This window comes from Amphiura filiformis, chromosome 12 (genome assembly GCF_039555335.1).
Source record: "Amphiura filiformis chromosome 12, Afil_fr2py, whole genome shotgun sequence".
Taxonomy (NCBI): domain Eukaryota; kingdom Metazoa; phylum Echinodermata; class Ophiuroidea; order Amphilepidida; family Amphiuridae; genus Amphiura; species Amphiura filiformis.
The window spans coordinates 53,761,033-53,773,648 of NC_092639.1; the positions used below are offsets into that span (position 1 = coordinate 53,761,033).

The 12,616-nt window shown below is 36.8% G+C and overlaps 1 protein-coding gene and 1 long non-coding RNA gene across 2 annotated transcripts in view; both read right to left on the reverse strand.

Moving 5' to 3' along the window:
* Nucleotides 1-419: 419 nt before the first annotated feature.
* LOC140166413 (uncharacterized) lies at nt 420-2,859 on the reverse strand. The gene is made up of 2 exons (XR_011860855.1): nt 1,970-2,859; nt 420-1,168 (listed from the first exon to the last, which is right to left on the reverse strand). It is a non-coding gene; the product is annotated as an uncharacterized lncRNA (long non-coding RNA).
* Nucleotides 2,860-2,974: 115 nt separating this feature from the next.
* Nucleotides 2,975-12,616, reverse strand: part of LOC140166414 (glutamine-dependent NAD(+) synthetase-like) — a 42,514-nt gene continuing 32,872 nt past the window's right edge. Inside the window, exons 11-18 of the mRNA XM_072189870.1 lie at nt 9,635-9,737; nt 8,792-8,960; nt 8,148-8,283; nt 7,527-7,633; nt 6,491-6,692; nt 5,890-6,018; nt 4,973-5,149; nt 2,975-4,024 (exon numbers count right to left, since the gene is read on the reverse strand). Of these exons, the coding sequence (XP_072045971.1) occupies nt 3,674-4,024; nt 4,973-5,149; nt 5,890-6,018; nt 6,491-6,692; nt 7,527-7,633; nt 8,148-8,283; nt 8,792-8,960; nt 9,635-9,737 (1,374 nt within the window). The 3' untranslated portion in view covers nt 2,975-3,673. The remainder of the gene's footprint in view (nt 4,025-4,972; nt 5,150-5,889; nt 6,019-6,490; nt 6,693-7,526; nt 7,634-8,147; nt 8,284-8,791; nt 8,961-9,634; nt 9,738-12,616) is intronic.

Sequence of the window (12,616 nt, forward strand, 5' to 3'; positions counted from 1 at the left end):
ATGCAAGTTTGACCATAAATAGTTAAAAGCTTTGTCATAATTGGCAACTGAAATGAGAATTTCAATTTATCAATCAATCAGAAATGCTGTGTGATGACCAGCAGTGTCCAGGGGGTTAAAAGGTTAGGTTTAGTGTTAGGATTATGTTTGGGAATAATAGCAATGATATTAAATAAAGTTGCTCCGAAATTTATGATAATTTGAAACATATTCTTCAAGGAGTTGCCAAATCTACACCTTGAAGATTCATCAGTGTAGCTGAGAAACAACAAACAGCATATGTACCCCTGACTCTCATATAGTTTGCCAAGTGGTTAATGTAAATTGGACATAGATTCTTATACATCACAGCTTTGTTCACAAAATGGTGAATAAAACTTTTTCTGAAACTTTACAAGTAAACTACATGGAAAAAAATGTCACTAATCCATCTGTTACAAACAAAGTGTTTAGACTAGAGCATCCAGACTTCATATTTGTGTGTCACTCATGGAGAGCAACCCCGACTTATTTTGCCATTGCGTCACACGAACATCAAGTGGTGCTTGTTTGAATTTTGCATGCAAGTTGTGGTGATGAACGCTAATGTAGTGCAGTTTGAAACTTTGAGTAATGTGTAAGAGTAAATATGCAATTCTGATGCCTTCCGCTAGGAATGCGACGAACATCATTCGAACCTAATACCTATAGATTTATATCTTCCGCTCTTCTCCAATGTGCCTCTATAGCTCAGTTGGTTAGAGCGTCATGCTAGTAATATGAAGGTCGCCGGATCGAATCCGGCCGCACTGTGCACTGGCCTACTCTGGGGAAAGATTAAAATTTGTTCAATGTTTAAGAGTGTTTCAAAATCAGTCAGGTGGATACTTTTGATTTGGCAGCCATCTTGGGAAACAAATAGCAAAAGGTTGGGAAATAGTAAGACCCGCTATCCTTTGTTTTCTGGGTTTATATTCAAAATATTGTTGGTAAGACTATATCCATGTAAAAATAATTAAAAATATATATATTGATTGCTTAGAGCACACAAATGCTAACTGTATTGGCTGCCTTGTGCACAAAAGGTCAAACAAAGGTGGTTATCATTTGTGTATCCAAGCAGCTAATGTAGTTAGCCTGTGCTCTAAAAAGTTGATATGATAGATACCACAATTATGTAAATGATAAGCTTACATTTAACATATCTATGAATATTCTGATTCATCCAGGTAGTTGAATAAAGTTAGATTAGGTTATAAATCTTTGCAACTGGACTTGACGCTTCATCAGGCCTAGTGATGTGAATTGGCTTTGTGTTATTGACCTCTACGAGCACTCGTAATTTTGGCATCCCCATACCGTACGTCTCAGATGTCTCTGAGAAATTAAAGAGGATTTTTGGACAACACCAGATCCCTGTCTCACTAAAACTGTGTAACACACTGAGACAGAAGTTATTCCACCTTAAGGACAAGATTCCTCAGCGCAAACAAAGTAACATCGTTTATGCCATCAATTGCCAGGATACAGACTGTGATGACTATTACACAGGAGAGACTAAACAACCGCTCCATAAACGGATGTACCAACACCGTCGCCCCAGCTCAACAGGGTTAAACGATTCGTCCGTTTATACGCACCTCAAAGCAGCCAAGCATACTTTTGAGGATAAAGACCTTATTGTGCTCGACAAAGAACAGAGGTGGTTCGAAAGAGGGGTAAAGGAAGCAATATATGTTCGCAGGGAGGAACCAACTTTGAATCGCGGAGGGGGACTACGCCACAACTTGTCTCACAGCTACGAACCAACCATCAGGAAAATTCCTCGGCGACTCCAGTGTGACGTCACACCTACCACCCTGACGTCACAGGTCAATAACACAGAGCCAATTCACATCACTAAGCCTGATGAAGCGTCAGAGATATGACGTGATACTGTAGTCAACAAAAACAGTAAGTCCAGTTGCAAAGATTTATAACCTAATCTAACCTTACATTTAACACCTTGATTATATAATTTCACAAGGTACACACTAGATATTAATGTCACACATGTTATGTAAAAATATTTGGTAACAAATAAAGGCACAAGGTAACATGGAACCATTATAAAAGAAAATATTAGCAATTAATTTTTATATTTTTGAAACCTTTGGTGATGATAATTATCATTGCAATTTCAAAATATATTTGCTTCTTTTAATTTGGCACAAAATCACAAAAGATACACAATATAAAAATGACTTGATTTCTGACTTGCACTTCACTAATAACATTACTTGCGATGGTTAGCTATCTTGGTGTTACAGTAACAGATTAATTGTAAGTAAGTTATGGGTATATGTTGGATTACAAAGAACATGTATACATATTTGGAAATAAAACAATTCACTTTACATCAGAGGTGTCACTTGATCACTTCACACTTTTGCATCAAAATTATGTCGCATTATTTGATGAGATCAAACAGGTGTGATATAAAATACCAATCTCACATTGCCATAACACAACATGTGATATGTTCCTTGTACAAAAATATACATATGATTCCAATATGAAGGGCAACTTTCAAAACAAATGATAATCAATGTATCAAAAAGTTTACGTTTACACTTACGGTACAAGGAATGTTGTTAACACCACTTCAAGGTAACTTTCAAAACATTACAATTCACCATTCATAATCTATAAACACTGTTATTTTAACATACATATTCTGTTTTGCCTCAAGAAAAAAGGGTCTACTGACGTCCAGATACAATGCACTGGCTATGATGATGCCTCATTAATAATGCATCTACTATACATGCATATGTTGTGAAACTTATTTGACTGTACCCAAGGAATGCAGACTCAAGTGTTGCCCAACTCCCAGCTGGATCATATCGAGGGTTGACAAACAGAAGGCCTTAACTCACAAGGAATCCTTCATGAGTTAAAGCCTTCTGTTTGTCAACCCTCGATATGGGCTGCATGCAGGGGCCCAAATGGATAAGGAGCAGTATGGGACCCTTAACATCTCCTTTATCAGCCCTATCCCTATTTGTCTTTGCTCTGACCCCTGAACCCTTGGGCCCCTGGACTCCATCCACCCAGTCCACCTGCAAGGTACGCCCCATGGCTGCATGTGCATTGGTTAATGCATTAATTATTCATAAGAAATCACAAACAAGATAAATATTCATGCTTACCTATCTGTTATTGGTTAAGATTTATCACCCACAGACATTTACTTTATTAACATTTATCTCAGATTGGATGAAGTCATAATCCAAAGTAAGTAGTCTACATTTCTCTGGGTAGAGAGGTGACTGGGGATGTGTTGTGTTTTATCAAAGGGCATAGCTGGGGTGAATTGTTAATCACAAAGGACCGCAAACCAGTCTATTGTATTATGTCTTTTCACTTCTAATATTTAAACCACTGGAGCAATTTAACTCAAAACGTGGAATCATATTTGTTTAAGTGATAGCTAGACATCAATGTTAAGGTATAAAAGACCATAATATTATGAAAACATTGGACCAGGCGTGAAACTATGTGATTCTGATCCTAATGACCAAAACATCTTTTTTAGTCTATTGCACTATACTATGGGTGTCTCCCATTTGACACACCTCATTCTCAACCATGGAGTGTACTACAGTTGCATTTTTAACAATGCACATGCACTGCTTTGTACACCACAACTTTTTCAAGGACTTGAGACTTTATCCTTGATCCACTGACCAAACCGTTTTAATGGTGACTCCCCGGCGGCATGAGAATGTCCATTTCCGTTATTACTATTAGTGTTCAGTCCATCGGAACTATCTCTTCTTCTCTTTGAATTCCCATCAAGTGCAGAATCCCCTGCGCTACGTTTGCGAGACGCCCTCTGTGGGCTTCTGGGACTAGGCACTTCTTCATCAGGTGGTTTGCTTACGGTTGATGGCGCTTGCTTTGATTTGTTGGAAGATTTGGAATGGTTGAATACAGCAGAGTCTTTTTCTAGAAGTGATTGCGTAGTTACTGGGGTAGTTGGTTGATCCTCTAATTTCTTCACCTGTTTTACAAAAATGAATGATTTGTGGAAAATAATTATACAAGAGAATTAACAAAATAATTTCTCTTAAATTTGTCTGTGAAGCATCTGCCCTTCCTTTTTCTTTGGTTAACAAAAGAGCATTGATGAGAAATCAAAGCATTGTCATTGTTGGTTGATGATTATCCAATTTATTGACTTAGTCATGCATCGTATGGTGGGGCACATTTGTGTCACAAGCAACAATTTTGATGATTTGTCCTTTTCTTCTTCAAATTAATGAATTTCTGAAACTGTACATCTCACATCAACAAAGTTATACATTTTCTGAAAGCTTATGTTCCAAGGAATCCAACAAGGTGACAATCAAGTTGGTATACAAGGTGCATAGGAAAATTTACAATCTCAGAGAGGGATTTTGCAAACATAATTAGATCAAATTAATTGCTGAATATGAATGCAGGATGACTAAACTTTCATTTGAGATGAGATTTGCATGTATAGCCAAAAATTTGACAATGGCATCACTCAAATTCTTTACCAGCTAAGATCAAAAAGTGCTAAAATCATTAACATATTCAAGAAACTACTCACATTTTTTATATATCTTAACAATACTTACTGAATGGGTGCCCAACCGAGTGAGTGAATATGTGACACGATCTGCTCCATGGGGGCCAAAGGAGCCATTTTTGAAAATTGAGTTACTATAATTATTTCTTTCTAGTAATAATAGGCTATCATATACTGAAAACACCAAAGGTCTAACATACTTGGTTCTAAAGTTATGATGTTTTATGACGTGTATTTTCTTTTGTATTTTATTGTTTTTTTACTCCATGATTTTGCCAATATCTCAATTTCAAATTTGCCGCCTTTGGCCCCCATGGACCAGATCGTGTCACATATGTGATTGAGTAAGTAAGCGACTGAGTGACTGACTGATAGCATTGATAGATAGATACATACCTGGTCATCTATAGTCCTGAATTGCCAAGTCCATCTAGGATTGTAGAGAAACTGCCTGAGATCAAACCTGTTATCATCAGGGCTGTAGGCTTCAGCATGGTATGATGGTGTTAGTGTGGTCATCTTATGACGATTAATGGAGTACATACGGAAGAAATGCTTCACTTTCTCTGCAACCTATGTCAAAATAGAAGTCAAATATTTAACTCTCTCCATGTGGGTGTCGACTGCAGACGACAATGTCATGTTTTTTTGTGCATTGTCATGACCATATTTGACTCCTCGCCACAACTGAGCCCGGATGTCGCCAATCATCATTTTTGAGATATTCAACCAAAATATTCTGCTTGAAATTAGCTTTAAAATGATGTATATCATGTCTATAGTACTTGACATTTAAGTAGTGAAAATCAATAAAACAGTCAATAAATCCTTTCTTTCCTATTGTTTATTGTTAAGTTCGATGGAGCATATCTCAATAGTGGCACTGGCGACATCCGGGCTCAGTTGTGGCGAGGAGTCACATATTTGGAATCAGCATGAAAATGTGTTAAAATGAGTACAAACAAGCCTAGTATTGGTTCAGTGGTTCTTAAAATAGCTCTTGATATTTTAGAAATATCTCAAAACTGCTAGCAAGCAGAGTATGAAAGTTTTATTAGCAAGAGGCAAGTACCAACTTATTGAGCTAAGTTGTTCAAAGGTAGAATAACTAAAATTCTGATCCACCACTTGATAGATTGTTGCATTTCAAAATTCTCTTGTTTTTTGTGACCCAACATGAGTAAATAAAGCTGAATGAGGGAAACAGCAAAAACAGATATTTATATCAGTGTTTTATATGCAGCAATGTACATTTATTTTTTTAAGCTGAATGCTCTTTGCTTGTCCATCACAGTTATGACCTATGACCTTACCTGTGATGGTGTACAATTATCTTTCCATTGATGTACTAATTTACAAAACATACTATATGGTCCACACATTGCGATCTTTCTGAGTCTCCCAAATGTTGACAGCTCTTTGTAAGTCATCCCCATATCAACCTGTAAATAAAGTACAGTTAATCGGTTAAGGTTAGCAACTTTTTTAAACTGTTGCAATTTGGTAGTTCACAGCATCTTGCTAATGGTAGTGAGCTTTGGCTCAAAAGTGGCCCCAACTACCTCTCATCAAGCCAACCATGCTTCCATAATTATACAGATAAACCTGTTTTCCTGACTCTCCCTTTTACACTAATTTTTGCCAAAATGTTTATTATTTTCTCCTTTTCTTTTTCATAAAGAATTCCATGACTTCCCCATAACATTTGACTTTACTTCTGATAATGTCCATGATAACAATCAAAATGCATGACTTTTCCAAGACTTTTGAGCCTTCTCTGCAATTGCTGCGTGACTTTTATCTATCATTTTTGTAGATTTTTTGGCAATTCCATGATTTTTACTTTTCTAGAATCGGTGGGAATCCTGAATCCTTGTCTCCCTTGAACTACAAGGGTAACATTTATCTACAAACCTCATCAGTCTGTGCAATCTTGCCATCAGCAAGTGGCTCTAGCTCTGCCGTAGGCGGTGCATCCATAATGCCCTGTAGTGCAGGCAGGTTGAATGTCTCCATGGCATAGCCTATGAAACTTCTCAGATCTGTTTTACTGATACCACCGATAGGATTGATGTCTGCTGCTGAACAGTCGTACTTGGTAAGGTATCCACGAAGGCTGGATGGGGGAGTATAAAAATGATGGAACTGTTATTATAGGCAATGAATAAATCAGGCACAATGTATACGCCATTATTATTGCAACTATTTTGATAGGCTTTGCATCTCAATATGTGCCCAGTTTTAATTAACATTTTAAGCAGCAAGATCTACACAAGCTGATAATTAAACAAACATGGTTTAGTTAAGAGGTGGGATGTGGAGTGCAGAGTAGTTGGCATTCGCAGAGCTTGGTTGTGGATTCTAGCCCTTATTTGCACATGAGCTGAATACAGGACTTGTGTGCTGTGCAGGGCAACCACTCTGCACTCTTGCAACTATAAACCTTGTTACTTTTCTCAAAATATATCTGCAAAGTTAAGCTTCAAACAATGATGTGTTTCAGAAGGACCATGAAAGGTCAAATGGTTCAAAACAACTTGCCATAAAATTACCAAAGTCATACTGAAATTAAAAGTCATGTCAACAAATTATCTTTAACTTTTTGTTCATGCAATCTTTCCCAAGATTGTAATGTGCAATCCCAAGTATATTGTTTACCAGAGGAGATATCTTACACTTCCCACAATGCATTTCTTCCATTTCAATTTACTGCACTGATTTGCAACATGGGTCGATAGTGAAAACAAGTATCTCAATGAAGAGAGCAAAACCAGATTTTGCAAAACATGTTTATTTCATGACTTTCGACTCTGTTTAACCCATTCTCAACAGGAAAACAAAGGGGACCTGTACAAACTAATAAGAATGTCCTTTATAATGAGGTGATGCATCATGTTGCAAAGTATTCTGGGAAGGATAAGACCGTAAGACATCTTCTATGATTGGTTACCTTTCATCTACATTGGCTGACCCTAGCACAAGAAGACCACCTGGTTTACCAACTGACCATAGGCTAAGCTGTGCAAACATGTAACCAAGTACCATACGTGAACGAGCCTGAAACACAAAGGAAAGATTATTATTACCACAATATAGGATATTAAAACTATTCCAGGCATTTGGAGATTTGCCCATTCAGCAATTTGCTCATTTAGAAGATCATAAAAATCATAAAAATGCAGATATTTGCACCAGATCTGTTAATATCAAAGATGTTCTAATATAGCCTGCTAGTGGTTAAATTGAAAGCTGTGTATTATACAGACAAAATAATACAGACATTGACCAAAATCTGTAATATTTCCATTGAAATATATTTATATTTAGTACAACATAAGATCCACACACTGAACCCTGAAGTCACTCCTTACCATCATGTAGTCACTGTCATGTGTAGTACGGAGGTCAGACCACCACCTTTTTATTTTTGCTCCACCCTTTTTTCTATGCAACCTTTTTACTGAATATTGCCATACCCCACCTTTTTCACAATAATCATCTTTGACTGTTTTCTGCTTGAGTCTTCAGAATTTCTCCAAGATTGTGCTTCAACATAATTTGCCCCACTAACCTGTATATTTTGTAGAGCTAGATTTTCTCTGGAGCTCCCACCTTCAACACGAAACCTTGGTGCTTTGCCAGTGGCTTTAGCAAACACACCCACAGCAGCATTGACAACAGAATCTATAGTAATAGCCTCATGGTAACTGTCAACATACAAATTACAAGGTAACATTTTGTTAGATTATTTATCGTTATTTCTAAATACATTATCACAATGCAACAAAACCTACAGCATAAAAATTATTTTTGTTTGCTAAAATCCACTTGAATCTTGCCCAAAATTATACAATTTTGTTTGGAATTTAAAAATCTTCTACACCTTTTCCACTGTAGATGATAATTCAAACTTGGATTTTGGTTGGAACTCCAAAATCTCCATCAAAGGGGGTTTGATTTTAAATGGAACAGCCATTTTTGCAATTCAGAGGCACTTTTTTTTAACTCCCTGCACTCAGCGAGGAATAATTCATTGGCAGATCACCAGTCCAGTAATCTTCTGAGTCTTTAACTATGATTAAGGGGGAGTGGGAGGTTTCAAAATGATTAACCCTGACCTATTACATTTGAAAAACATTCTCCCCTTGTGGAAGATATTTCCACAATCTTCCACAGGGGTAGTGTGTTATTCAACTGGAATAGCCCATTACCAACCTTCCAATCTGTTCTGCAAGGTTCTGGGCTCTAGTGTAAGTCTCAACAGATGAATTGACCGTTCCCATGTAGCAGGTGACCAACAGATGACTGGCTAGTTCCCTAGGGTCAGTCGGTGTGTAGTTCGAGTCCCCAGTGATCCGACGAACATCTTGTATCACTTGGTCATCTAATACAAAGAAGGAAATAAAGAGTATATATTAAAGACCAATGTATACTTTACGCCATAACCAATCACACACTGGTAACTAGCGTGTTTGATGCGAGTGTGGCCTGGTCTGATTGTTCACACCAATCACATACCACGCTGCTCCGACTTGACGCGGCATATTAAATGCAGTTTCCACTGTGTGGTCGAAAATACATTCAAAACATGATTGTTTGAATATGTTTCAAATGGTTTGTGCATGATCAATGTTTTTAGTATAGTCCTCCTGAAAGTTCCATTGCAGGTAGTCAGTAACAAGGACGGTCCCCCATTGCTGATACATTTAGGTCTTCATTATTTGGTGGGTCTATAGATACATACAGATTGGAATATTCTATGCCTGTGCTCTCTAAGTGTACTTGAAATCAGCTGAAGCCGTTACAGCGTTCAGACTTGGCGACATCGCTCATCTTACATGCAAAGTTTCTTTTGTGTACACTCATGTTATTTGCGCTATTTTTGAGTTTGCTCACGCAGGACCTAACTTAGCGTGCGTTGATCCCCATAGGCAACATGCCCACATTCCATAGTATGGGTGGGTCCAACAGACACTCACACTCATATAAGCCTGTCATAAACTCATTATTTGGTGGGTCTAACAAACACTCACACTCATAAGCCTGTCATACACTTACCTCCTTTTTTTACTGAATCACACACCAAATGACACATGGAAGCCACTATACAGGCTGTAGCTGAACTGTCTATGCCTCCACTCAGAGCAATAAAGTAGCCAGACTGAAGCAGAAAAATAAAGATAAATAAATTAGACCCTCCTATGATTTAAATTGAGTAAATACCATTGTAACTAACTACACAAGCCAAACATTAGGGTCATTTGAAACTCTATGGGCCCTCGTCCAACTCAATTCTGAAATTGACACACCACATGTTAATAATGTTTTCAAAAGTATGAATGTTACACTGGTCCACATTTTGTGACACTTTTTAACCCCATGAGAACTACCTGCCGAAGTTTCATTATTAATTGGACCAATCAGCAACATTGTTAGAATAATTTCACCATTCAAATAAAATTGGGGTGGATTATATGCAAAGCTCCATTCTGATTGGTAATTAAAATGCAGATATCATGTAATTGACCAATCAGAGGCAATGTTAGATCAGCAGGTAGTGCTCAGGGGGTTAAGATGTCAACACAAGGAAATGCTGTTGAAGTCCCCTTGATGTCTTTGGTAACAAAATGTGGCCCATCTTATAGCATATAACTGGATCGCAATGGTTTCACAGATTTTGGTCCAAGCACCCACTGTATTTCTATTAATTCCTACCACCTTCCATCTTAGTGATGGGGTAAAAATAGGTATGGTTTCCCTAACAAAAGGATGTGTACGTAGTTGCCATCTTAATAAGGGTATCTTTTATTGTAGAAAGAAAATGTTTCTAACTTGCTGTTGAATTCTTGGATGTACATTTTGTAATATCTATTCTATTCTATTACTATTTATGTTATTAGTAGGGGTGTGATTTTCGGGTAATTCATTTTTTTTTTTTTTTAATTTTTTTTTTCAAAGTTTTTTTTTTCGGTTTTGTAGTGTCTCTGGACCTAGACCTAAATGCTAGGATCATGGTTGACCTAAAAAAAATTAAAAAAATGAATTTTGCACATTGTTTTGTAATTTTAATATGAAAATTGAATTTGAATGCATTTTGATATCATTAATAGAGTATGACATGAAAACTATGTATCAATTTTCATATTAAAATTACAAAACAATGTGCAAAATTCATTTTTTTTTTTTTTTTTTTTGTTGAATTTCGGGTACCGGGCAGGGAATTTCCTGCCCGGGTAATAGGATTATCGGGCGGGACTCGAATTCCCGGGACTCACTCACACCCTATTTATATATATATATGTGTAATTCTAATATACGTTATTTGCTGTGAATCAATAAGGCATTGAAAACATTGATTGCTTTAAACATAACCATATTAATCACCACAAGTTACCCAGCAAACACAAAAATGTTCTTAAAACATTATAATCATGTTACAAACACATTTTGGTTTTGGTCAACATATAATAACAATTAAATGTCAGGTTGTATAAAGGTCGACGTCATATGAAAACACACTACAACAAAACTGGGCCAATTCAGGGTATTACCTTCAACCAAAGCCTTCAGGGCCTAGTATCAAACCAGGGATTATACATTAAGGTACCTTTACATGGAGAGTTAAAATACGTACTGATTTTCACATCTGGTCTAGATGAGTGCTGTGTTAAGTCTGTTTTACACGGAGCAGTAAAACCCAAGCGTTAAAGTTGATCAAGGGACACCCATCCAAATTATCTTTTGTTATGTTAATGTAGAAAATGATTAAATACTGTGTACTGATTATGAAGTTGACCTACCTGAAATTATTTACCTTAAGGTCTAGGTTAAATAGGCCTTGCAGTTTTATGTTGCCCTTAAACAAATATTATTCCATATTTGTGACATGATCAAGGGGAATGAGTCACATGTCGATCCTGGCCAAAAATGTGTTTTACACATGTTTCTAAAGAGGACATTCAGAGCTTTCATGTCACATTTATTATATTGGTCATATCATAGATGTTAATGCAGAAATTCTTAATGTTCCAAAATGTTTTTTATAGGCCTATATATTTGCCTGCGTTTTCTGCATTGCAGATTTAGCATTCATTGTTGTTGGTTCATTTTTTACCTCTCTTAAACTGTTTTTATGTAGGCCTACTCTACTTTTGAATACTTTCATTTTGTTAAGTTAGCTGATCCTTTATCTTTGGTATGTAGTGGTGAATTGACCTGTTTTCTAGCATTTTATTGGCCCAGCCACTGGTCCCATTTGGGGAATTATATACCGCTTCTATTTAGAGCATGTCTCTAAACAGAGGCGGAAAATCTTGCTAACCCAAGCAGTAGTGCTATTTACATGGAACTTATTTTACTTGCAGTAGTCAACCACCTGTACCGCGTGCGGTAAACGCTCCATCTAAAATGGGCTTTACAGAATAAGCCGTCTTAGAATCCGTTAATTAAATCTTGACAATAGCCTAATTTTGTGAAATATAAACCAAATTCAGAGGTACCGGTGTGATCACAACCTTGGTTACAAAGCAGTGCATTTGCGAAGAAGTGTATTGGCATGTTATTTGTTACTAAGCACCCCACCATCTCCTGTGCTGGCTTGGTAGAAAATATTCACTTACTGAAGTTTGAGTGCTATGAGAGCTGTTGTCACTAATGGCTTGAGGAAAGGTAGCGGTTTTTTGTATACATGACATATATAGAACAAAAATGAATATAACAAATGAGACATTTTCAAAAATGACAGTTCTATTGGGTGAGCTAGAGCTCCCCTACATTGTGCATTTTGGTACATACTAATAAGGGTGGCTTAAGCAGACAACTCTAATTAAGTATAGTTTACATCAAGTACATACAAGATATCAGCAAATACAACACTTTTCACAATTTTATTCTTACTTGTTTTTAGAAAATTAGAGTTGGGTGGTTCCTCCACATCAACTGAAGGAGGAATTTTGTTTTGTTTTCTTTTTTCATTTTGGCTAAACTGTATCTTTCTGGAACTTCTCTGGAACTCTGCCCCATTTGAATTTGGTTCAGTTT